Source organism: Aquarana catesbeiana, linkage group LG11 (assembly GCF_042186555.1).
Source record: "Aquarana catesbeiana isolate 2022-GZ linkage group LG11, ASM4218655v1, whole genome shotgun sequence".
Taxonomy (NCBI): Eukaryota; Metazoa; Chordata; class Amphibia; order Anura; family Ranidae; genus Aquarana; species Aquarana catesbeiana.
Window position 1 is genome coordinate 3,642,858 of NC_133334.1, and position 25,823 is coordinate 3,668,680.

General features: G+C 48.9%; 1 protein-coding gene and 1 non-coding gene across 2 annotated transcripts; one reads left to right on the forward strand and one right to left on the reverse strand.

The window, feature by feature from the left end:
* LOC141112928 (BUB3-interacting and GLEBS motif-containing protein ZNF207-like) lies at nt 1–25,487 on the reverse strand. Its single transcript, XM_073606031.1, has 5 exons — nt 25,381–25,487; nt 22,456–22,522; nt 20,457–20,527; nt 20,228–20,382; nt 1–111 (listed from the first exon to the last, which is right to left on the reverse strand). The coding sequence occupies exons 2-5, from the start codon at nt 22,506–22,508 to the stop codon at nt 109–111; spliced, it is 282 nt and encodes a 93-aa protein (XP_073462132.1). The 5' UTR covers nt 22,509–22,522; nt 25,381–25,487; the 3' UTR covers nt 1–108.
* TRNAE-UUC (transfer RNA glutamic acid (anticodon UUC)) lies at nt 12,397–12,468 on the forward strand. Its single transcript has one exon. It is a non-coding gene; the product is annotated as a tRNA-Glu (tRNA).
* Nucleotides 25,488–25,823: the final 336 nt, after the last annotated feature.

Below are 25,823 nucleotides of genomic sequence, written 5' to 3' on the forward strand. Positions count from 1 at the left end.
ATACCTGTATACACTGTATTGGTGTCTCTGGTCCCCAAAAAGTGTCACTTAGTGTCAGATTGTCCGCTGCAATGTCGCAGTCCCACTAACAATCGCTGATCGCCGCCATTACTAGAAAGAAAAATTAAAAACAATAAAAATTCCATAAAACTCTCCCATAGTTTGTAGACACAACCGATCAATATACGATTATTGGGATTTTTTTACCAATAATATGGAGCAGAATACAGATTGTAATAAATTGAGGAAGAAATTTTATTTTTTACCTTTTTTTATTGGATGTTTTATAGCAGAAAGTAAAAAGTTTTGTTTTCTTTTCTAGTTTTTTTTGTTTATAGGTGATGAAATCCCACCAAAAGGAAGTTCTATTTGTGGGGAAAATGACATCAATGATATTTGTGATCAGCGTCGCACGACCGAGCAATTGTCACTTATAGGAACACAGTGCTGTATCACAAAAAATGGCCTGGTCATGAAGGGGGGTAAAATCTTCCAGAGCTGAAGAGGTTAAACCCTAATGGTGGTGATAATCACTTTGATAAATGATCAGTTTATTTTATAAATGATCTCCTTCAATAGGAATAATCGATCGATAGATGACAACCCAATCAATCATTATGTGACATTTGGGGAAGTGGATTTCAATGGAAAGGATACAATCATAATGGATAATAAATGTATTTCTGTTTCCATGGTGTAATCCCAGAATCTGATTGGTCACAATAGTAGAGTGGGAGTGGTTTGGGGTCCCCATAGTGGAGATTTAGCCCTCACTTCCTCCGGGGTCAGAGAGGCAGGAAGTGATCAGAATCTCTCCCATAGCAATAAATAAGGGGAGGAGCATCTACTCTACACACAGCGGCCATCTTGGATTGCAGAGTCTCTTTCCTGAGATGAATGATTTCAGGAACCAATAGAAATCCCCCAAATGGTTACAAGGGACCCCATACTGAGAGAAATATGTAGGCTGCCATTGCTGATCGCCTTCTGAAAATGCTATACTCCTGGCTGGCTCCGGCTTCCATGTTTTCTCCATCACTGCATTTCATTTAGAACTTCTTCCCAATCAGTGATGGAGAACGGACAGAAAGTATCAGACTGACAGCCAGACAACCAGTAGATTCAGTCTCTGTATTCTCCCATAATAAACAATCCAGGGGCTTTACAAGACGCCCCCCTCCCCCCCACTACCCTCATAGAAAACACTCCCATTTCTTCACTCACCCTCTGATTGGTTGCTATTGGTTACATGTATGTATAATTGTTCTAGAGAACATAGGTACAACACGCTTTTATGAATAAGCTCCTCCCACAATCGATGTGAAGCTCCTCCCACATTCCAGTGCCCAGACCGGCTCCATCAGCAGATTTCTATCCCATAATATCCTCCAAGCACCGCCCCTCCCCCCACCATCTTCCCTCTCTATACAAACTCTTCTCTTTTCTCTTTGTAATAAAATGACATTTAAATATAAAACGGTCCAATGAGGAGCGGCTTGTCTCTGGCAGACGAAGATCTTCCCAGCAGTCCAGCTTCATCCACATCTTACATTCTACAGAAACATACAACAAGAAGCTGCAGTCCCACCACAAGTTACAGGAATGAAGTGCTTCGCTCTTCTGCCTGGCAGCACCGGGGTCTTCAATTCCCAACCACAGCGCCCCCTGCCTGGAGTTTACATGTTCTCCCTGCGCCTGCGTGGGTTTCCTCCCACACTACAAAGACATGCTGGGAGGTAGATTGGCCCCTAGTATGTGTATGAATGTGAGTTAGAGAGATTAGATTGTAAGCTCCTTGGGGGACTGATCATTATCACATGGCCTACCTGTTGGATTGTCTCTGCAGACTCCTCCCCTCCCCGATACCTGCAGGTTTCCTACCAATCCCCTGGACAGGTTTGTTGGTGGGGGAGGGGCCTCTGGGCTTGTACGGCCCTCTGTGGAGACCCCAATTACACAGCGAGACCCTTTATCTCCATAGCAACAGTGAGACCCTTTATCTCCATAGCAACAGTGAGACCCTTTATCTCCATAGCAACAGTGAGACCCTTTATCTCCATAGCAACAGTGAGACCCCATAACCCAGAAATTGTGGGGAGCCCCCCTCTAAGAATATGTGCCCCTCCCCCTTTCTCCCAATCTCAGCCATCTGCGCGTTCCGGTAATGCGCACAGAAATGCACGTTTCCACGCAATCCCGGAACACGCAACAAATATCTGCCTCACGCTTGTAGTGCCATTTATTGTAAATGTCCCCCCAAAACGTGAGACCCCAATACAAGAAATGTGGCAAAATGCGTGGGAAATAAAACAAAGCGGAACGCGTCATGAGATACTTTGTCGTGCTTGTGGGGCATAGGGCAACGCACTGAAATCAATGGGGGGCGCTATGCTTGTTGGGGGTTTGTCATCCAGGTGTATGTCAGAGGAGTGACTGGGACCTTCATCATTTCATAAACTATGGAATGCTGGGAAATCTCCAACAGTGACTGAGCGCTCACCCCTCCCCCCTCTGGCAGTGGTATTGGTTCACCCCTCCCCCCCTCTGGCAGTGGTATTGGTTCACCCCTCCCCCCCTCTGGCAGTGGTATTGGTTCACCCCTCCCCCCCCTCTGGCAGTGGTATTGGTTCACCCCTCCCCCCCTCTGGCAGTGGTATTGGTTCACCCCTCCCCCCCATAGCCCCATGTTTAATATGCTGCACCCTCTTTTATACCGAGTCCCCATCCTCCCCCGCATACCAGATAAAAGATAAAATAGAAATAAAGACGAACATTTCTTTTCATTTACAATAGAATAAGGGGGGACTATAACCCCTGTCAGGTTTTCTTTGTCATCTGTGTCCCCATTGGGGGGATTTCCCTTCACTTCCTTTCCCATAGACAAAACAGGAAGTGAGAGAAATCCTCCCAAAGTGACATCATCCCTGGGTGTCACCAGAACTAGTGTCCCCATTGGAGGATTTCCCCTCTAATTCCTGTTCTGGTGACAACCCAAAATCTGGAATGTTTCTTTCACTTTTGTTGGTAAATAGAGAGAATGAAATAAAAACTGACAGGGGTTTTAATCCCTCTCCACTCCATCTAACGCCAACAATAAAAACATTTTCCTTTATTTATAATATAACATATGGGAGAGAAATTAAAAAAAAAAAATGATTTGGCAGTGAAAGTGGCAGTTAAAATGTGTGTGTGTGTAGGGGGAGGGGAGGGGGAGGGGTTACTTGGTTTGACAGTTAAAGGGTTGAAACAAATGAACAATATAGTTTGGTGGTGAAAGGGTTAAAAACTGAAAGAATTTGGCAGTTGAAGAGAATGAATCTTCCTAAAGGGGGCGCAGACAGCAATAAAAACCTGACAGGGGCTCTAATCCCTCTCCACTCCATCCAACACTAACCATAAACAAGTTTTCCTTTAGTGATAATTTTACATTTGGGCAAGAAATGTAAAAAACACATTTTGGTTTTGTCGGTAAAAGGGTTAAAAATGGGGGGAGGGGAGGGTATGAAAAAATAAAAGAAGTTGATTTGGCGCTGAAAGGGTTAAAAAAATAAAAAACTTACAAAAATCTGTGTTTTGAAAAAAAAAATGGTTCATAGAAAGGGTTAAAAATGAAAAAAAAAAAATATTTTGCAATGAAAGGGTTAAAAACAAAAGGGGGAGGGGAATTGGTTTCATAAATGAAAGGGGAAACATTTGATTTGGCAGTGAAAGGGTTAAACATGGAGAAATAATTGGTGTGTAATAATGATAAAATAAAAGAAAAGATTTGATGGAGGATTTCTAAGGCTCCATTCACAATGTTATAAGAATAGAGATCTTTATTTCAGCCATGGGACTGTAAGGGTTAAATCTCATTCACAATAACATGTTCTTCCAGGAGCCGTATATCCCTATTAGATCCGTATACTGATCCTACAGGCTGAATTCACAAAGCTCAGAAATAAGGACGTGGCTCCTTTAAGAAAAAGCGTCAGTTATTTTTCAAAAAAAAAAAAAAAGGTCACCTGACTGCACTCTGCGATCTGATTGGTCCCTTGATTCTCTGACTATGATGTCATAGGCTGAGTCTCTATATAGTCAGAAGTAGGTCAGTGAGCTCTCAGAAGCTCAGAGATCACTGACCAGTGAACAGGTGCTTCTTCTTATCTCTCCTGAGATATTTCTTGCGATTTTATTGCATTTGATTTCGTTCGATTCAATTTCATTGCGATTTCTATTGTCATACATTTAAAGCGAGTTTCTTTATTCCTAATAATGAACCGATTTAAATGTAATCAGCTTCTTTCTCTGAAAAACACCAAAGAGAAAGCCAGCAAAGGAGGGGCAATGGTAGGAGGTATCAGTGACCAGCCTGCAGATACCCCAACCAAAAAGCCCCCCAAAATGAAGAGGATTGTGCGCGGCTGTTTCAGAGCCGTTGTTGGATGTTTCGGTTCCGGCTGTAAAGCCAAAAGAGATCACCGATATACAGACACCGAAATTGGTAAGTGTTATGGATAGTGATAGATACAAAAAGTACTCTGGATAAGTCACCTACACTCATCGATCAAATTATTGATTATTTGTTTTCATAGAATTATAGAACAGAAGGAGATATTAAAGTGATTGATAAGCCACAATCTGATCTTTATATCATCTCCTCTGTCAGATAAAAATCTGCATCCTCGTGCCTGTGTGTTATTTATAAATAAAACGCTTTCTACTTGTATTAAAGAGGAAGGAATCCCATCCATTTAACACTTTCAAAAAACATTTCTATTTCTGGCATGTCGGGAATGCTAACTGTCACATTGGTTGTGCTCTCAACCAAACTGTCAAACCATCCAATGGCTGCTGTCATAACGGATCACATGTGCAGCATTATGGCAGTTGAAGATTCATCACTTCAATACCGGCACTTCCCCCCCTTCCTGCCCAGGACAATGTTCAGCTTTCAGCGCTGTCCCACTTTGAATGACAATTACGCGGTCATACAACACTGTACACAAACTACATTTTTATCATTTTCTTCCCACAAATAGAGATTTCTTTTGCTGGTATTTCATCACCTCTGGGGGGGGGGGGGGGGTTATTTTTTGCTAAACAAACTAAAAAAGAACCCAATTTTTGAACGAAAAAACTTTTTCTTAGTTTGTCATAAAATTTTGTTTTCTCCTTCACTGATGTGCACTGATGAGGCGGCACTGATGAGGCGGCACTGATGAGGCGGCACTGATAGAAACTGGTAGGATCAGCCAGCTATTACATACACAGCACAAGCACTGTGCTCTATAACAGGCTTTAAAGGAACAGGATCTTCTTTAATGGTGCCAAAACACACAAAAATATATTTTGTTATAAAAACATTGTTATTGGAGTCCAAAGTTTTAAAAGAAAGGGGGGGGGGGGGGGGCAATGAATGTTGTCCACATTTTATAAAGACAATTCAGTGCACATGTACACTATACACATAAAGCTACTGTAACCATATGTACACATGTATAGGGATTGCCATGGACATTGATGAAGGGTCCCCCCCATATGTACACATGTATAGGGATTGCCATGGACATTGATGAGGGGTCCCCCCACATATATACACATGTATAGGGATTGCCATGGACATTGATGAGGGGTCCCCCATATGTACGCATGTATAGGGATTGCCATGGACATTAATGAGGGGTCCCCCCATATGTACACATGTATAGGGATTGCCATGGACATTAATGAGGGGTCCCCCCATATGTACACATGTATAGGGATTGCCATGGACATTGATGAGGGGTCCCCCCACATATATACACATGTATAGGGATTGCCATGGACATTGATGAGGGGTCCCCCATATGTACACATGTATAGGGATTGCCATGGACATTGATGAGGGGTCCCCCATATGTACACATGTATAGGGATTGCCATGGACATTGATGAGGGGGTCCCCCCATATGTACACATGTATAGGGATTGCCATGGACATTGATGAGGGGGTCCCCCCATATGTACACATGTATAGGGATTGCCATGGACATTGATGAGGGGGTCCCCCCATATGTACACATGTATAGGGATTGCCATGGACATTGATGAGGGGTCCCCCCCATATGTACACATGTATAGGGATTGCCATGGACATTGATGAGGGGTCCCCCCATATGTACACATGTATAGGGATTGCCATGGACATTGATGGCTTTTTTCCTGTAAACAGAAATCTGATTTTTAAACCAAGAGAAGCAAACAGTAATTTTTGGCGCTGTATACGGGGAGCCAACCCCTCCCCCACCCACCTCTCTCTCCACCCGTCAGCTCCTAACCGACTTTCTTTTTTTGAACAAGCTTTGCACCCCCTTATTACAGGCTGGGCAGATCACCTCAGTGCCAACCACCTTCCAGAAATGTCCAATATGGACAGAACACATATACACAGTAGCCAACATTAAAAAAAAAAAAGAATTCTAATGCCTTTAGGGTGCAGGTGGTGTAATCTGCAGTGCTGCACTCCCCAACAATTACAGTCCAGGCCTGTCCCTGATTGGTTGATATAGAAGAGGCCTGAACTTAAATGTAATTATTGGGAACTGCAGTGCAGAAGATCATTCCGTCTGCACCCCAAAGGCATTAAATAGACCCTTTATGCCCCTCCCCCCTGCTGAACAAATGGGGCCCCAGTAGGTTGCTGCAGGGACGTGCTGTAAATTAGCTCCCACAGACAGTATCTATTTCATCATTCGCCTGGAATTCTGCCTGTGACTCCGCCCACACTTTCCGATATGGAATGGCCAGCAGGAGTGCTGTGATTCTGCCTGTGATTCCAAATCATGGGAAAACGGGCAGCAAGCATTCCCATTACATTATTCTTAATGGCACCCCAAACATGGCAAGGTCTTGTCACCATTGTCACATGACAGAATCCCATGGCAATTGATCCAAAACATGCAGGGGACTATTCCTTCACTTTGGGGTGCGGCGGAGTAATCTGTAATGCAGCGGTTCCCGGTCCCGGCTTCTTCTATATCGATCCACCACAACAATTCAAGGAATTACAATAAAAGAGGCCGGGTGTTTGATAATAAGAAACAGAAGCACTGCAGATTACTCCCCACACCCGGAAGTGAAGATTCAGTCCCCTTTCTGACTCCATTCATTTTTAGTGGGTCGGTAAAACTTCCAGGCAACCAGAATTTTTATATGAAGGCCAACATTAGTCATCCCTGTGTCCCTATCATGTCGGGTTTATTTATTGTCCCTGACACTGGAATTTTATACTTTTCTCTATAATTTGATGTTGTATAAAAAATATATGAAATGTAGGTGAAGGTGCTAAATCTGATTCTTCTTTTTTATTGCAGATGTACGCGGTATTTACTGCAGACACAGCTCACAAGGCAGGTCTGCCCCAGTGAGCGAGACAGAATATGAAAGCTACATTGAGACTCCACCAGCATGTGACGTTCACACGGAGACGCCGCCAGCATGTGACGTTCACACGGAGACTCCACCAGCATGTGACGTTCACACGGACACTTCGCCGGCATGTGACGTTCACACGGAGACTCCAGCAGCATGTGACGTTCATACGGACACTTCGCCGGCATGTGATGTTCACACGGAGACTACAAGGAACCAAGGTACGGATGTACCAATACAGGTCCACACAGTGGTGGTGGATGCCACTCCAGCAACAGGAGGGTCATTCCATCAGCCCTCCCAGGGACCAGGTACAGCTGTACCAACAGAGGTCTCCACACTGGTGGCAGCGGCCACTGCAGAAACCGGAGGGTCTTCTAATCAGTCCTCCCAGGGGCCTGATTTGCCTGTAACATGGGTTTCTACAATGGTGGCGGCAGCCACTGCAGTAACTGGAGGGTCTTCACATCAGCCCTCTATGTCTCCTTCTGTCGCTTCTGAATCACCAACTATCAATGTGGTTGGACTAACAAGACAATTGGCTGTTCCTAGAAGAAGACTCAACAAAAAGTTTGAGGAACCCTCCCAGGGACCAGGTACAGCTGTACCAACACAGGTCCCTACACTGGTGGCGTCTGCCACTCCAGTAACTGGAGGGTCTTCCCATCAGCCCTCCCTTTTAATTTTTGGAGCTTCTGAATCACCAACTATCAATGTAGTTGGACAAACAAGACAATTAGTTGTTCCTAGAAGAAGACTCAACAAAAAGTCTGAGGAACCCACCCAGGGACCAGGTACAGCTGTACCAACACAGGTCCCTACACTGGTGGCGTCTGCCACTCCAGTAACTGGAGGGTCTTCCCATCAGCCCTCCCTTTTTGTTTTTGGAGATTCTGAATCACCAACTATAAATGTAGTTGGACAAACAAGACAATTGGCTGTTCCTAGAAGAAGACTCAACAAAAAGTCTGAGGAACCCACTCAGGGACCAGGTATGGTTGTACCAACACAGGTCCCTACACTGGTGGCGGCTGCCACTCCAGTAACTGGAGGGTCTTCCCATCAACCCTCCCTTTTTGTTTTTGGAGCTACTGAATCACCAACTATCAATGTAAATGGACAAACAAGACAAATGGCTGTTCCTAGAAGAAGACTCAACAAAATGTCTGAGGAACCCTCTCAGGGACCAAAAACGGCTGTTCCAACACAGGTCCCTACACTGGGGGCAGCTGCCACTCCAGTACCCAGAGGATCTTCTCATCAGCCCTCAATTTTCATTTTTGAAGCTTCTAAATCACCAACTATTAATGTAAATGGACAAACAAGACGAATGGCTGTTCCTAGAAGAAGACTCAACAAAATGTCTGAGGAACCCTCTCAGGGACCAGGTACGGGTGTGCCAACACAGGTCCCTACACTGGTGGTGGCTGCCACTCCAGTAACCGAAGGGTCTTCCCATCAGTCCTCCATTTTTGTTTTTGGAGCTTCTGAATCACCAACTATCAATGTAAATGGACAAACAAGACGATTGGCTGTTCCTAAAAGAAGACTTAGAAAGTCTGAGGAACCCTCTCAGGGACCAGGTATGGCTTTACCAACACAGGTCCCTACACTGGTGGAGGCTGCCACTCCAGTAACCGAAGGGTCTTCCCATCAGTCCTCCATTTTTGTTTTTGGAGCTTCTGAATCACCAACTATCAATGTAAATGGACAAATAAGACAATTGGCTGTTCCTAAAAGAAGACTTAGAAAGTCTGAAGAACCCTCTCAGGGACCAGGTACGGCTTTACCAACACAGGTCCCTACACTGGTGTGGGCTGCCACTCCAGTAACCGAAGGGTCTTCCCATCAGTCCTCCATTTTTGTTTTTGGAGCTTCTGAATCACCAACTATCATTGTAAATGGGAAAGCAAGACGATTGGCTGTTCCTAAAAGAAGACTTAGAAAGTCTGAGGAACCATCTCAGGGACCAGGTACGGCTTTACCAACACAGGTCCCTACACTGGTGTGGGCTTCCACTCCAGTAACCGAAGGGTCTTCCCATCAGTCCTCCATTTTTGTTTTTGGAGCTTCTGAATCACCAACTATCATTGTAAATGGGAAAGCAAGACGATTGGCTGTTCCTAAAAGAAGACTTAGAAAGTCTGAGGAACCATCTCAGGGACCAGGTACGGCTTTACCAACACAGGTCCCTACACTGGTGTGGGCTGCCACTCCAGTAACCGAAGGGTCTTCCCATCAGTCCTCCATTTTTGTTTTTGGAGCTTCTGAATCACCAACTATCATTGTAAATGGGAAAGCAAGACGATTGGCTGTTCCTAAAAGAAGACTTAGAAAGTCTGAGGAACCATCTCAGGAACCAGGTACGGCTTTACCAACACAGGTCCCTACACTGGTGGCGCCTGCCACTCCAGTAACCGAAGGGTCTTCCGATCAGCCCTCCATTTTTGTTTTTGGAGCTTCTGAATCACCAACTACCATTGTAAATGGGAAAACAAGACGATTGGCTGTTCCTAGAAGAAAACTTAGAGGAACCCTCTCAGGGACCAGGTACGGCTTTACCAACACAGGTCCCTACACTGGTGGCAGCTGACACTCCAGTAACCGACGGGTCTTCCCATCAGCCCTCCCAGGGACCAGGTACAGCTGTACCAACAGAGGTCTCCACACTGGTGGCAGCGGCCACTGCAGAAACCGGAGGGTCTTCTAATCAGTCCTCCCAGGGGCCTGATTTGGCTGTAACAAAAGCTTCTGAATCACCAACTATCAATGAAAATGGACAATTAAGACGATTGGCTGTTCCTAGAAGACTCAACAAAAAGTCTGCGGAACCCTCCCAGGGACCAGGTATGGCTGTGCCAACACATGTCCCTACACTGGTGGTGGCCGCCACTCCAGTAACCAGAGGGTCTTCTCATCAGCCCTCCATTTTCGTTTTTGGAGCTTCTGAATCACAAACTGTGGCCAAACCTGCAAAAATGAGACGAATGGATGTTCCTAAACGTACGGCTGTACCAACAGAGGTCATTAACTGGAGAGCCTTCTAATCAGTCCCTCCAGGGGCCCAATATGTAACACAGGACCCTACACTGGTGGTGGCTGCCACTTCAGCAACCGAAGAGTCTTCCCAGGAATCAGATAAGGCTGTACCAAGACAGGTCCCTACATCAACGATTCATCTACTGAGCTCACCTAAAAGGTATTTTCAATTTTTCAGCCATGTTTTTTACACCTACTTTATATTTGTTACGTGTTCCCATTCACATAGCTTAGCATAGCTTTAAGAAGACTGTAAAAATTGCTGCTCACCATTAAAAGAGGAACCCCATGGAAAAAATGAAAAAATAAATAAAAAATAAACATGGCCACCCAAAATCCAGACCCTTACTGAGCATGCATCCTTGCAGGCCAGGAAAGGGGGGAGGGGGGGGGAGCAGGCACTGCCCTCTTCTCCTCACCCATACCAGGCCACATGCCCTCAACATGGGGAGGTGTCTTGTCAGGGGGGAGGGGGGTCTCCCTTTGCAAGGAGCACTCCCCATGTTGGGGGCATGTGGTCTAGTATGGCTCAGAAGTGGAGGGGGGTGCACGCTCATCCCCCCCTTTCCTAGCCTGCATGCTCGGTTGGGGTTCTGGTATCAGATTTGTGGGGGTCATGGTTTTTTGTCATTTTTCGCATGCAATTCCTTCCTTAAAGGTGAGCAGCAAACTTTACAATTTTTATTAAGTTTTACCCTGTGAATGAAAACATGTAACAGATATAAAGTAGGTGTCATCCCAATTTGACTGCAAAAGTGGAAATACCTTTTAGGTGAGCGTCAAAGAAGTAGCGCTGGTGCCCCATTCAAATGGTCACCATTCAGACGCCCATAAAAACAGCAGAGGCCGGCCAGCAGACCTGGGCACGGTATGTGGAGCTGGTAGCAGCTCCACAGACAATCACAGACAATGATGACGGACCATCAGGACATCCTTGTTGCCCAATCTACTATACTGGGAATAGACTCTCTTACCATCTATGAAGAGCCAGGCTTCCACATTCAAGTGAGTTGTCCTGTCCCTGTCTGTCTACATTTCAGTTCACACTCATGGCTAGCTCATGTTCTCTTACATAAGACAGAGCTTATCCATAAAGACACTATACAGACCAGAGGACATGTATTTGTCCCACTCCACACAAAGGACATCACCAATATTGGTGAAGTGACCACTGAGGCCTACAACAGCTGAAGGACTCTGTAGCTTCAGGTCACTCTACAAAAAGGATCTGCATCTCTAGGTCACTTAAAAATATTGTAACCCAGGGAGAATGAAGGGGAAATATGGACGGCTCATGGGTAGGCTGGATGGAATGAGAACTGTTCATAGAGTCTCCCCCTACAGGACAGAATGTGGAAGAGGATTTTATTTTTGAACACAGGGGAGGCATGGACAGTTCATCCGTAGGGTTGGTGAAATGAGAACAGTTCATACAAACTCCCCCTACAGGACAGAATATGAAAGATTCATAAGGAAATTTAAAGTCGAAGGAGGAAGAGGTGGAAATACAGAACTTCCCTTTATAGATGAAGTTCTGCTTTAAGATCGGGCAGCACAGAGGCTTAGTAGTTAGCACTTCTGCCTTGCAGCACTGGGGTGTTTGGTCCATATCCTGACCAGGACACTGTCTGCATGGAGTCTGCATGTTCTCCCTGTGCTTGTGTGGCTTTCCTCCTACAGCCCAAAGACATGCTGGTAGGTTAAATAGCTCCATTCGGTGCGCCCAAGATGGCTGCTTCACCTCCGAAGCGCTTTGAGTGGGCATCACTGATTTACCCTGCTCAGCAGGGGCAGGCCTCAGAAAAAAGAGGCTGCATATGGGCAACACAGAGGCTTAGTGGTTAGCCTTGCAGCACTGGGGTCCTTGGTTCAAATCCTGACCAGGACACTATCTGCATGGACTTCGCATGTTCTCCCTGTGCTTGCGTGGGTTTCCTCCGGGTACTCCGGTTTCCTCCCACACTCGCGTTGGTGGTGCAGTGGTGAGCATAACTGCTTTTCAAGCAGCTGACCCGGGTTCGATTCCCGGCCAACGTAATCTCACAAGATGGCTGCCTCACCTGGTAAGTGTCCCCCCACCCTCCTATTATATCTGTATATACAATATTCTCTCTACAGTACTATGCAAAAGATTTAACCAGGTGTGAACAAATGCTGTAACCATAGGGGCGATGTGATCCTTTTCTGTCTATGGCCTGGTCGGAGATCACTATGATCCTATCATGGGGCCATGTGACCCCTGTCTGGCTATGTCCTGGTCAGAGATCGGTATGAACCTACCATAGGGGTCATGTGATCCCTTCCTATGTCCTGGTGAGAGATCACTATAAAACTACGATAGGGTCCATGTGATCCCTGCCTGGCTATGGCCTAGTTGGAGTGGTGTAATGGGTTTGCATAGAGCAGCCCTGATCCTCCACTACTCGGGTCCCCGCCGACGCTCCTAGGGGCTCCTGCCCCCGCCATTGCTCCTTTGAGCTCCTTCACCCCGCCGATGGTCCTGGGGGCTCCTTTTCTCCGCCGATGCTCTTGGGGGCTCCTTTACTTCATTGACACTCCTGGGGGCTGCTCCCCCCCTCCGACGCTTTTAGGGACTCCTTTCCCCCGCCGACACTCCTGGGGGCTCCTTCCCTCCACTGACACTCCTGGGCGGCTCCTTCCCTCCACTGACACTCCTGGGCGGCTCCTTCCCTCCACTGATACTCCTGGGGGGCTCCTTCCCTCCACTGATGCTCCTGGGGGGCTCCTTCCCTCCACTGATACTCCTGGGGGGCTCCTTCCCTCCACTGATGCTCCTGGGCGGCTCCTTCCCTCCACTGATACTCCTGGGGGGCTCCTTCCCTCCACTGATGCTCCTGGGGGGCTCCTTCCCTCCACTGACACTCCTGGGGGTTCCTTCCCACCACCAATGCTACTAAGTGCAACTTCCCCCCTCCGACGCTCCTAATCCTCCCCATCATTGGTATCTGTGGGAGGAATAGTGCTCCACCACTGGTGTCAATGGGAGGAACAGTGCTCCATTAGTGTCAGTTGTGGATGGAATAGTACTCCAAGGGCCGGATAGAGGCAAAGGGCCACATCTGGCCCCAGGGCCGCAGTTTGAAAACCTCTGGGTTTAAACCAATATATCTTGCCTGCTCTTCATAATCACTCAAAAGATCTAATTGACATAAATTAACCTTTTGGTATATTCTCTTTTCGGGTGGTGACAACTATGTGTGGGTATATAACTGTCTAGGTCCTTAGAGAAAGTTTTGGTCCCTCTAATAAGAATCACTAGATCCAGGTAATTAATCCGATCTTCACTCCACCCACCAGTATATGTAATGCCATAATGGTAATTATAAATTCCCTCCATGAATAATCTTAACGATTCCTCTGAACCTTCCCATACCGGCATAAAGTCATCTATAAATCTCTAATGGAACTTTATTTGCCTTTCGCACAAAAAACTAACTATCAAGTCAGAAATACTTTTTACTCAAAAGTATGCAAACCTTCCAAAATATACCCAGTCTGGGCCCTGACCCTTCCAAAATATACTCAGTCTGGGCCCTGACCCTTCCAAATATACTCAGTCTGGGCCCTGACCCTTCCAAAATATACTCAGTCTGGGCTCTGACCCTTCTAAAAATAATCAGTCTGGGCCCTGACCCTTCCAAAAATAATCAGTCTGGGCCCTGACCCTTCCAAAATATACTCAGTCTTGGCCCTGACCCTTCCAAAATATACTCAGTCTGGGCCCTGACCCTTCCAAAATATACTCAGTCTGGGCCCTGACCCTTCCAAAATATACTCAGTCTGGGCCCTGACCCTTCTAAAAATAATCAGTCTGGGCCCTGACCCTTCCAAATATACTCAGTCTGGGCCCGACCCTTCCAAAACATACTCAGTCTGGGCCCGACCCTTCCAAATATACTCAGTCTGGGCCCTGACCCTTCCAAAATATACTCAGTCTGGGCCCTGACCCTTCCAAAATATACTCAGCCTGGGCCCTGACCCTTCCAAAATATACTCAGCCTGGGCCCTGACCCTTCCAAAATATACTCAGCCTGGGCCCCCGACCCTTCCAAATATACTCAGTCTGGGCTCTGACCCTTCCAAATATACTCAGTCTGGGCCCTGACCCTTCCAAATATACTCAGTCTGGGCCCTGACCCTTCCAAAATATACTCAGTCTGGGCCTCCGACCCTTCCAAAATATACTCAGTTTAGGCCCTGACCCTTCCAAATATACTCAGTCTGGGCTCTGACCCTTCCAAATATACGCAGTCTAGGCCCTGACCCTTTCAAATATACTCAGTCTGGGCCCTGACCCTTCCAAAATATACTCAGTCTAGGCCCTGACCCTTCCAAATATACTCAGTCTGGGCCCTTACCCTTCCAAAATATACTCAGTCTGGGCCCTTACCCTTCCAAAATATACTCAGTCTAGGCCCTGACCCTTCCAAAATATACTCAGTCTGGGCCCGACCCTTCCAAATATACTCAGTCTGGGCCCGACCCTTCCAAATATACTCAGTCTGGGCACTGACCCTTCCAAATATACTCAGTCTGGGCTCTGACCCTTCCAAATATACTCAGTCTGGGCCCGACCCTTCCAAATATACTCAGTCTAGGCCCTGACCCTTCCAAATATACTCAGCCTGGGCCCTGACCCTTCCAAAATATACTCAGCCTGGGCCCTGACCCTTCCAAAATATACTCAGTCTGGGCTCTGACCCTTCCAAATATACTCAGTCTGGACCCGACCCTTCCAAATATACTCAGTCTGGGCCTTGACCCTTCCAAAATATACTCAGTCTGGGCCTCCGACCCTTCCAAAATATACTCAGTTTAGGCCCTGACCCTTCCAAATATACTCAGTCTGGGCTCTGACCCTTCCAAATATACGCAGTCTAGGCCCTGACCCTTTCAAATATACTCAGTCTGGGCCCTGACCCTTCCAAAATATACTCAGTCTAGGCCCTGACCCTTCCAAATATACTCAGTCTGGGCCCTGACCCTTCCAAAATATACTCAGTCTGGGCTCTGACCCTTCCAAAATATACTCAGTCTGGGCTCTGACCCTTCCAAATATACTCAGTCTGGGCCCGACCCTTCCAAATATACTCAGTCTGGGCCCGACCCTTCCAAATATATTCAGTCTGGGCACTGACTCTTCCAAATATACTCAGTCTGGGCCCGACCCTTCCAAATATACTGTCTGGGCACTGACCCTTCCAAATATACTCAGTCTGGGCTCTGACACTTCCAAATATACCCAGTCTGGGCCCTGACCCTTCCAAATATACTCAGTCTGGGCTCTGACCCTTCCAAATATACTCAGTCTGGGCTCTGACCCTTCCAAATATACTCAGTCTGGGCCCTGACCCTTCCAAATATACTCAGTCTAGGCCCTGACCCTTCCAAATATACTCAGTCTGGGCTCTGACCCTTCCAAATATACCCAGTCTGGGCCCTGACCCTTCCAAATATACTCAGTCTGGGCCCGACCCTTCCAAATATACTCAGTCTGGGCCCTGACCCTTCCAAATATACTCAGTCTGGGTCCGACCCTTCCAAATATACTCAGTCTGGGCTCTGACCCTTCCAAATATACTCAGTCTGGGTCCGACCCTACCAACATATACTTAGTCTGGGCCCGACCCTTCCAAATATACTCAGTCTGGGCTCTGACCCTTCCAAATATACTCAGTCTGGGTCCGACCCTACCAACATATACTTAGTCTGGGCTCTGACCCTTCCAAATATACTCAGTCTAGGCCCTGACCCTTCCAAATATACTCAGTCTGGGCTCTGACCCTTCCAAATATACTCAGTCTGGGTCCGACCCTACCAACATATACTTAGTCTGGGCCTGACCCTTCCAAATATACTCAGTCTGGGCTCTGACCCTTCCAAATATACTCAGTCTAGGCCCTGACCCTTCCAAATATACTCAGTCTGGGCCCTGACCCTTCCAAAATATACTCAGCCTGGGCCCTGACCCTTCCAAAATATACTCAGCCTGGGCCCTGACCCTTCCAAAATATACTCAGCCTGGGCCCTGACCCTTCCAAAATATACTCAGTCTAGGCCCTGACCCTTCCAAATATACTCAGTCTAGGCCCTGACCCTTCCAAATATACTCAGTCTGGGCCCTGACCCTTCCAAAATATACTCAGCCTGGGCCCTGACCCTTCCAAAATATACTCAGCCTGGGCCCTGACCCTTCCAAAATATACTCAGCCTGGGCCCTGACACTTCCAAAATATACTCAGTCTGGGCCCCCGACCCTTTCAAAATATACTCAGTCTGGGCCCCCGACCCTTCCAAAATATACTCAGTCTGGGCTCTGACCCTTCCAAATATGCTCAGTCTGGACCCGACCCTTCCAAAATATACTCAGTCTGGGCCCCCGACCCTTCCAAAATATACTCAGTCTGGGCACTGACCCTTCCAAATATACTCAGTCTGGGCCCGACCCTTCCAAATATACTCAGTCTGGGCACTGACCCTTCCAAATATACTCAGTCTGGGCCCGACCCTTCCAAATATACTCAGTCTGGGCACTGACCCTTCCAAATATACTCAGTCTGGGTCCGACCCTTCCAAATATACTCAGTCTAGGCTCTGACCCTTCCAAATATACTCAGTCTAGGCTCTGACCCTTCCAAATATACTCAGTCTAGGCCCTGACCCTTCCAAATATACACTTCATCATGGCCCTATTAAGTCCCTAACTCTCACACCATGCCGGTTTAACTGCTCTTAACCCATCTTCCTGTTTGATATTAGTATATCCCTACTATCTTTTAGGCTGGGCTCACACTACTATGAATTGAAGGTTTTCCCACATCCAATTCGCATGTCAGGAGATTATGACTGGCTCTCTATGGAGCCGGTTCACACATTTCCGGAGCGGCTCCGGTGAGTATTCCAGAGTCCTGTGCTTCTTCCAATACCGTTTCAGGTCCGAATTTAGCCCAAAATTCAGGCTGAAATCGGACCTGAAACAGTGAACGGGGACACACCGGACCCCCTGCTGTGAGCCGCTCTGTACTGCAGTGTGAACCCAGCCTTATAGCATTTGTTACCCCAACACTTCATATTCCTGATATGTGGCTGCTGCCCCATGTACTGGTATGGAGATGTCTCCTGTTCTCTTTTTATTGCTTCTATTATGTGAAACTCCTGGTGATCCTGCCAGTCCCTCTGCTTTCCTATTAAAAACTGACCACACTAAGGAAAGCACAGCTTGGTCAGTTCTCTAGCTATCCTGACAACCTCCCCCTCGCACAGCCATTCACTGGGAAGCTCAGTGTACTGCTTTTTCTCCTCCCCAGCTCTTATACAGCTGAGGACAGAGCAATGTGATCACTTGTTATATCTATACAAAAATGTTTTGCATTTCATTCAGTTTTGGGCACTAATACGTATGAGGTCCGGGACACGCTGAACATGGGCACTAATACATACAAGGCTTGGGACACGCTGAACATGGGCACTAATACATACAAGGCTTGGGACACGCTGAACATGGGCACTAATACATACAAGGCTTGGGACACGCTGAACATGGGCACTAATACATACAAGGCTTGGGACATGCTGAACATGGGCACTAATACATACAAGGTTTGGGACACGCTGAACATGGGCACTAATACATACAAGGCTTGGGACACGCTGAACATGGGCACTAATACATACAAGGTTTGGGACACTCTGAACATGGGCACTAATACATACAAGGCTTGGGACACGCTGAACATGGGCACTAATACATACAAGGCTTGGGACATGCTGAACATGGGCACTAATACATACAAGGTTTGGGACACGCTGAATCTCAGTGCCTCCACAACACAGATTATACCCCCCTTGGGAGAGGTGATTCTCTATAGCAGTGCTTCTCCAGTCCTCGAGGTGCCCCAACAGGTCATGTTTTCAGGATTTTTCTCAGATGAAACGGCTGTAATTACTACAGTAAAACTGATCAAATCACTTGTGCAAAATAATGGAGAGCCGGAAAACATGACCTGTTCGGGCGCCTTGAGGACTGGCTCTATAGGAGTGGTCTCCAAACTGCAACTGCCTTTATCTGGTCCTTGGGGCACTATTCCTCCCCACGAACACCACCTAAAAGCCTGGTATGGGGGGCCCCCTGTGCTGTTTTTCCTGCATTTTCTATTGCCGACATTTCAGCTGTCAGTGGGGAAACCCGCTGACAGCTGATGAGTCATTAAAGAGAAAGCAAAGTCTTCCTTTTAAATTCTACCTACAGGTAAGCCTATAGTAAGGTACTGACACAAGTGACAGGCTCCACTCTGACCCATCACAGGCTGACACAAGCGACAGGCTCCACTCTGACCCCATCACAGGCTGACACAAGCAACAGGCTCCACTCTGACCCCATCACAGGCTGACACAAGCGACAGGCTCCACTCTGACCCCATCACAGGCTGACACAAGCGACAGGCTCCTCTGACACCATCACAGGCTGACACAAGCAACAGGCTCCACTCTGACCCCATCACAGGCTGACACAAGCAACAGGCTCCTCTGACACCATCACAGGCTGACACAAGCGACAGGTTCCACTCTGACCCCATCACAGGCTGACACAAGCGACAGGCTCCACTCTGACCCCATCACAGGCTGACACAAGCGACAGGCTCCACTCTGACCCCATCACAGGCTGACACAAGCGACAGGCTCCTCTGACACCATCACAGGCTGACACAAGCGACAGGTTCCACTCTGACCCCATCACAGGCTGACACAAGCGACAGGCTCCTCTGACACCATCACAGGCTGACACAAGCGACAGGTTCCACTCTGACCCCATCACAGGCTGACACAAGCGACAGGCTCCGCTGACACCATCACAGGCTGACACAAGCGACAGGCTCCTCTGACACCATCACAGGCTGACACAAGCGACAGGTTCCACTCTGACCCCATCACAGGCTGACACAAGCGACAGGCTCCTCTGACACCATCACAGGCTGACACAAGCGACAGGTTCCACTCTGACCCCATCACAGGCTGACACAAGCGACAGGCTCCGCTGACACCATCACAGGCTGACACAAGTGACAGGCTCCTCTGACACCATCACAGGCTGACACAAGCGACAGGCTCCACACTGACCCCATCACAGGCTGACACAAGCGACAGGCTCCTCTGACACCATCACAGGCTGACACAAGCGACAGGCTCCACTCTGACCCCATCACAGGCTGACACAAGCGACAGGCTCCACTCTGACCCCATCACAGGCTGACACAAGCGACAGGCTCCACTCTGACCCCATCACAGGCTGACACAAGCGACAGGCTCCACTATGACCCCATCACAGGCTGACACAAGCGACAGGCTCCTCTGACACCATCACAGGCTGACACAAGCGACAGGCTCCTCTGACACCATCACAGGCTGACACAAGCGACAGGCTCCTCTGACACCATCACAGGCTGACACAAGCGACAGGCTCCTCTGACACCATCACAGGCTGACACAAGCGACAGGCTCCTCTGACACCATCACAGGCTGACACAAGCGACAGGCTCCACTCTGACCCCATCACAGGCTGACACAAGCGACAGGCTCCTCTGACACCATCACAGGCTGACACAAGCGACAGGTTCCACTCTGACCCCATCACAGGCTGACACAAGCGACAGGCTCCACTCTGACCCCATCATACTCACCCACAAGCAGCCATCCTGATTTCTAGCACTACAGATGAGAAGACACCACCATTCAGTCAGAGTAGGTCTATCACACAGGAGGATGGAGGGGTTCTTACCTGTCCAGCGCTGGGGAACAGTGGTTTGGGCAAAGACTGCACAGCGGGGGAGGAGGTGCTGGGGGTGGGGACTCTGCTGACTCCCGGTGCAGAGACCTGCTGGGCCAGGGTGGTGGCCGGTATTCCAGGACAAGGTCCTACCATTGGAGGGACACCTAGAAAAGACAAATCCATCATTACACCGACACTCGAGGACTGGAGACGGAGAGCAGAGGAAGAGATCACCTACCTGGAGGTAAGCCGGCCATCATATGGGGGATTCCGGGGCCCGGGTGCATCATACCGCTCATTTGCAGCATCCTGAACAAAGACATGAGACAGAGGGTTACAGGATCTGCCAGGAGGCCCCAAGACCCCCCGCCCCCCTGCAGCTACTGCCAGGAGCCCCCCTCCCCCCACTACTGCCAGGACCTGGCCCAACTACTGCCAGGACCCGCCCACAACTACTGCCAGGACCCGCCCACAACTACTGCCAGGACCCGCCCACAACTACTGCCAGGACCCGCCCACAACTACTGCCAGGACCCGCCCACAACTATTGCCAGGACCCGCCCACAACTACTGCCAGGACCCGCCCACAACTACTGCCAGGAGCCCCACCTACTGTATTGTTTCCTACCACCATTACACCTGTGATTATTGGAGGGGGAGAGGGGATTACACCTGTGATTAGTGAGGGGATTAGACCTGTGATTAGTGAGGGGCTTACACCTGTGATTAGTGGGGGGCTTACACCTGTGATTAGTGGGGGGCTTACACCTGTGATTAGTGGGGGGCTTACACCTGTGATTAGTGGGGGGCTTACACCTGTGATTAGTGGGGGGCTTACACCTGTAATTAGTGAAGGGGGGCTTACACCTGTGATTAGTGGGGAAGACGGGGGGGCTTACAACTGTGATTAGGGGGGCCTACACCTGTGATTAGGGTGGCTTACACCTGTGATTAGTGGGGGGCCTTACACCTGTGATTAGTGGAGGCGGGCTTACACCTGTGACTAGTGGGGGAGGGCTTACACCTGTGATTAGTGGGGGGGCTTACACCTGTGATTAGTGGGGGGGCTTACACCTGTGATTAGTGGGGGGCCTTACACCTGTGATTGGGGGGCTTACACCTGTGATTAGTGGAGGCGGGCTTACACCTGTGATTAGTGGGGGGCTTACACCTGTGATTAGTGGGGGGCCTTACACCTGTGATTAGTGGGGGGCTTACACCTGTGATTAGGGGGGCTTACACCTGTGATTAGTGGGGGGGCTTACACCTGTGATTAGTGGGGGAGGCTTACACCTGTGATTAGTGGGAGGGGGCTTACACCTGTGATTAGTGGGGGGGGCTTACACCTGTGATTAGTGGGGGAGGCTTACACCTGTGATGAATGAAAACAATGATTACAATACATATTACATATCGGCGGAGTGAGAGCAATAATTCTACACCAGACCTCCATAACACTAATCATGACCTATAGGGGGCTTTTGAAGCGTCACCAATAGAAAAAAAAATATTTGTGTATATATATATATATATATATATATATATATATATATAAATATATATAAATATATAGTGTACTGAAGTTTGTCAGCATTTTACGGCGCATGCAAATGTAAGATTTGGCATGTTGGGTATCCATCTACTCGTCTCTGCTTGTGTGGGCGGAACCCTGCATGACAGCAGCTTTCAAATAGCGACAGGGGGTGTGGGGAGAAGGGGAGCAGGAGGGGGTTGTAGGGTCATGGGAGAGGCTGCAGCTGCTGGAACAAATATGAAGTGGGGTAAAAATGAATGCGATTCTGGTCTGCCCCTCCTCCAGACTGAACACCGCAGTGCTGTGCTGGCCCAGCTATTACCTCATCAATGAGAGGATATGTAGCAGATTCTGTGGGGAGCCCAGTACAGGCAATACAAGTCAGCACTGGCTCCATTTCTGGGGGCGGACACATGCTGCACTTATACTAGCTGTTCCATCTGTTGCATACAAAAACCCATTAATACGTCACCCTCGCTCCAGCCCGCCCCGAGGGGTTCCCCTCATCCACCCACCCTGAGCCCCTCCTCACCACCAGGAGCCACCTTCTGGTCTCCTTCACACTACAGAGAAGCTGAAGCCTGGCTTCAGGGAGTTGGTTACAGTTTTTCAGTTTGGCTTTCAGGTAAAGAAACTGAGTAGATTATGAAGAAGACAAAAAACCCCGGAGGGTAGAATAGAAGAACAACAATGGCATACTGACCCATGGGGCATCCCTGGGGGGATTCCAGGCATAATGGGGGGAACAGTTGGCATCAGAGGCGGTATTCCTGGAGATGAAAAGGAATGACATGTCAGGACAATGATAGGAAGAAGAAATGACTCCTGTGAATAGAATACATTTCCTGTATACAGACCCCGGACATCTCACCCAGAGAGGACAATCACCGCCCCACATACACCCATCACACAGGACAGACACTGATCACATCTACATACACATTTCCCCATCCCACCCATTTACCTGGAGGCATGCCTGGAGCACCGGCCAGACCATGGAGGATGGGCTGAGCCATGGGGGAGGGGCGGGGGTAATTACCTGGAGGCATGCCTGGAGCACCGGCCAGACCATGGAGGCCCGGGCTGAGCCATGGGGGAGGGGCGGGGGTAATTACCTGGAGGCATGCCTGGAGCACCGGCCAGACCATGGAGGCCGGGCTGAGCCATGGGGGAGGGGGTGTAGTTACCTGGAGGCATGCCTGGAGCACCGGTCAGACTATGGAGGCCGGGCTGAGCCATGGGGGAGGGGGTAATTACCTGGAGGCATGCCTGGAGCCCCGGCCAGACCATGGAGGCCGGGCTGAGCCATGGGGGAGGGGGTGTAGTTACCTGGAGGCATGCCTGGAGCACCGGCTAGACCATGGAGGCTGGGCTGAGCCATGGGGGAGGGGCAGGGGTAATTACCTGGAGGCATGCCTGGAGCACCGGCCAGGCCATGGAGGATGGGCTGGGCCATGGGGGAGGGGGTGCAATTACCTGGAGGCATGCCTGGAGCACCGGCCAGACCATGGAGGCGGGGCTGAGCCATGGGGGAGGGGCAGGGGTAATTACCTGGAGGCATGCCTGGAGCACTGGCCAGACCATGGAGGATGGGCTGGGCCATGGGGAGATACAGACCCCCATAACCTACCGGTATACAGGGTGTGGCCAGGAATATATAGGGGGAGGTACAGACCCACATAACCTACCTGTATACAGGGGGTGGCCAGGACTATATGGGGGGGGGAGGTACAGACCCCCATAACCTACCTGTATACATGGGGTGGCCAGGACTATATGGGGGGAGGTACAGACCCCTATAACCTACCTGTATACATGGGGTGGCCAGGACTATATGGGGGGGAGGTACAGACCCCTATAACCTACCTGTATACAGGGGGTGGCCAGGACTATATGGGGGGGGGAGGTACAGACCCCCATAACCTACCTGTATACATGGGGTGGCCAGGACTATATGGGGGGGAAGGTACAGACCCCTATAACCTACCTGTATACAGGGGGTGGCCAGGACTATATGGGGGGGAGGTACAGACCCCTATAACCTACCTGTATACAGGGGGTGGCCAGGACTATATGGGGGGAGGTACAGACCCCCATAACCTACCTGTATACAGGGGGTGGCCAGGACTATATGGGGGGAGGTACAGACCCCCATAACCTACCTGTATACATGGGGTGGCCAGGACTATATGGGGGGAGATACAGACCCCTATAACCTACCTGTATACATGGGGTGGCCAGGACTATATGGGGGGGAGGTACAGACCCCCATAACCTACCTGTATACATGGGGTGGCCAGGACTATATGGGGGGGAGGTACAGACCCCCATAACCTACCTGTATACATGGGGTGGCCAGGACTATATGGGGGGAGGTACAGATCCCCATAACCTACCTGTATACATGGGGTGGCCAGGACTATATGGGGGGGAGGTACAGACCCCCATAACCTACCTGTATACATGGGGTGGCCAGGACTATATGGGGGGAGGTACAGACCCCTATAACCTACCTGTATACATGGGGTGGCCAGGACTATATGGGGGGGAGGTACAGACCCCCATAACCTACCTGTATACATGGGGTGGCCAGGACTGTATGGGGGGGAGGTACAGACCCCCATAACCTACCTGTATACATGGGGTGGCCAGGACTATATGGGGGGAGGTACAGATCCCCATAACCTACCTGTATACATGGGGTGGCCAGGACTATATGGGGAGGAGGTACAGACCCCCATAACCTACCTGTATACATGGGGTGGCCAGGACTATATGGGGGGAGGTACAGACCCCTATAACCTACCTGTATACATGGGGTGGCCAGGACTATATGGGGGGGAGGTACAGACCCCTATAACCTACCTGTATACATGGGGTGGCCAGGACTATATGGGGGGGAGGTACAGACCCCCATAACCTACCTGTATACAGGGGGTGGCCAGGACTATATGGGGGGAGGTACAGACCCCTATAACCTACCTGTATACATGGGGTGGCCAGGACTATATGGGGGGGAGGTACAGACCCCTATAACCTACCTGTATATAGGGGGTGGCCAGGACTATATGGGGGGGAAGGTACAGACCCCCATAACCTACCTGTATACATGGGGTGGCCAGGACTATATGGGGGGGGGAGGTACAGCCCCCTATAACCTACCTGTATACATGGTGTGGCCAGGACTATATGGGGGGGAGGTACAGACCCCCATAACATACCTGTATACAGGGGGTGGCCAGGACTATATGGGGGGAGGTACAGACCCCCATAACCTACCTGTATACAGGGGGTGGCCAGGACTATATGGGGGGGGAGGTACAGACCCCCATAACATACCTGTATACAGGGGGTGGCCAGGACTATATGGGGGGAGGTACAGACCCCCATAACATACCTGTATACAGGGGGTGGCCAGGACTATATGGGGGGAGGTACAGACCCCTATAACCTACCTGTATACATGGGGTGGCCAGGACTATATGGGGGGAGGTACAGATCCCCATAACCTACCTGTATACAGGGGGTGGCCAGGACTATATGGGGGGAGGTACAGACCCCTATAACCTACCTGTATACATGGGGTGGCCAGGACTATATGGGGGAGGTACAGACCCCCATAACCTACCTGTATACACTGTATTGGTGTCACTGGTCCCCAAAAAGTGTCACTTAGTGTCAGATTGTCCGCTGCAATGTCGCAGTCCCACTAACAATCGCTGATCGCCGCCATTACTAGAAAGAAAAATTAAAAACACTAAAAATTCCATAAAACTCTCCCATAGTTTGTAGACACAACCGATCAATATACGATTATTGGGATTTTTTTACCAATAATATGGAGCAGAATACAGATTGTAATAAATTGAGGAAGAAATTTTATTTTTTACCTTTTTTTATTGGATGTTTTATAGCAGAAAGTAAAAAGTTTTGTTTTCTTTTCTAGTTTTTTTTGTTTATAGGTGATGAAATCCCACCAAAAGGAAGTTCTATTTGTGGGGAAAATGACATCAATGATATTTGTGATCAGCGTCGCACGACCGAGCAATTGTCACTTATAGGAACACAGTG

What these genes read in the sequence shown, in the direction of transcription:
- LOC141112928 (XM_073606031.1), bottom strand. Translation starts at nt 22,508, where the DNA reads ATGCCAACTGTTCCCCCCATTATGCCTGGAATCCCCCCAGGGATGCCC. An exon ending in CCCCCAGGGATGCCCCATGG is followed by an intron (nt 20,528 to 22,455) that starts GTCAGTATGCCA and finishes GTCTTTGTTCAG; the next exon opens with GATGCTGCAAATGAGCGGTA. An exon ending in GATGGCCGGCTTACCTCCAG is followed by an intron (nt 20,383 to 20,456) that starts GTAGGTGATCTC and finishes TGTCTTTTCTAG; the next exon opens with GTGTCCCTCCAATGGTAGGA.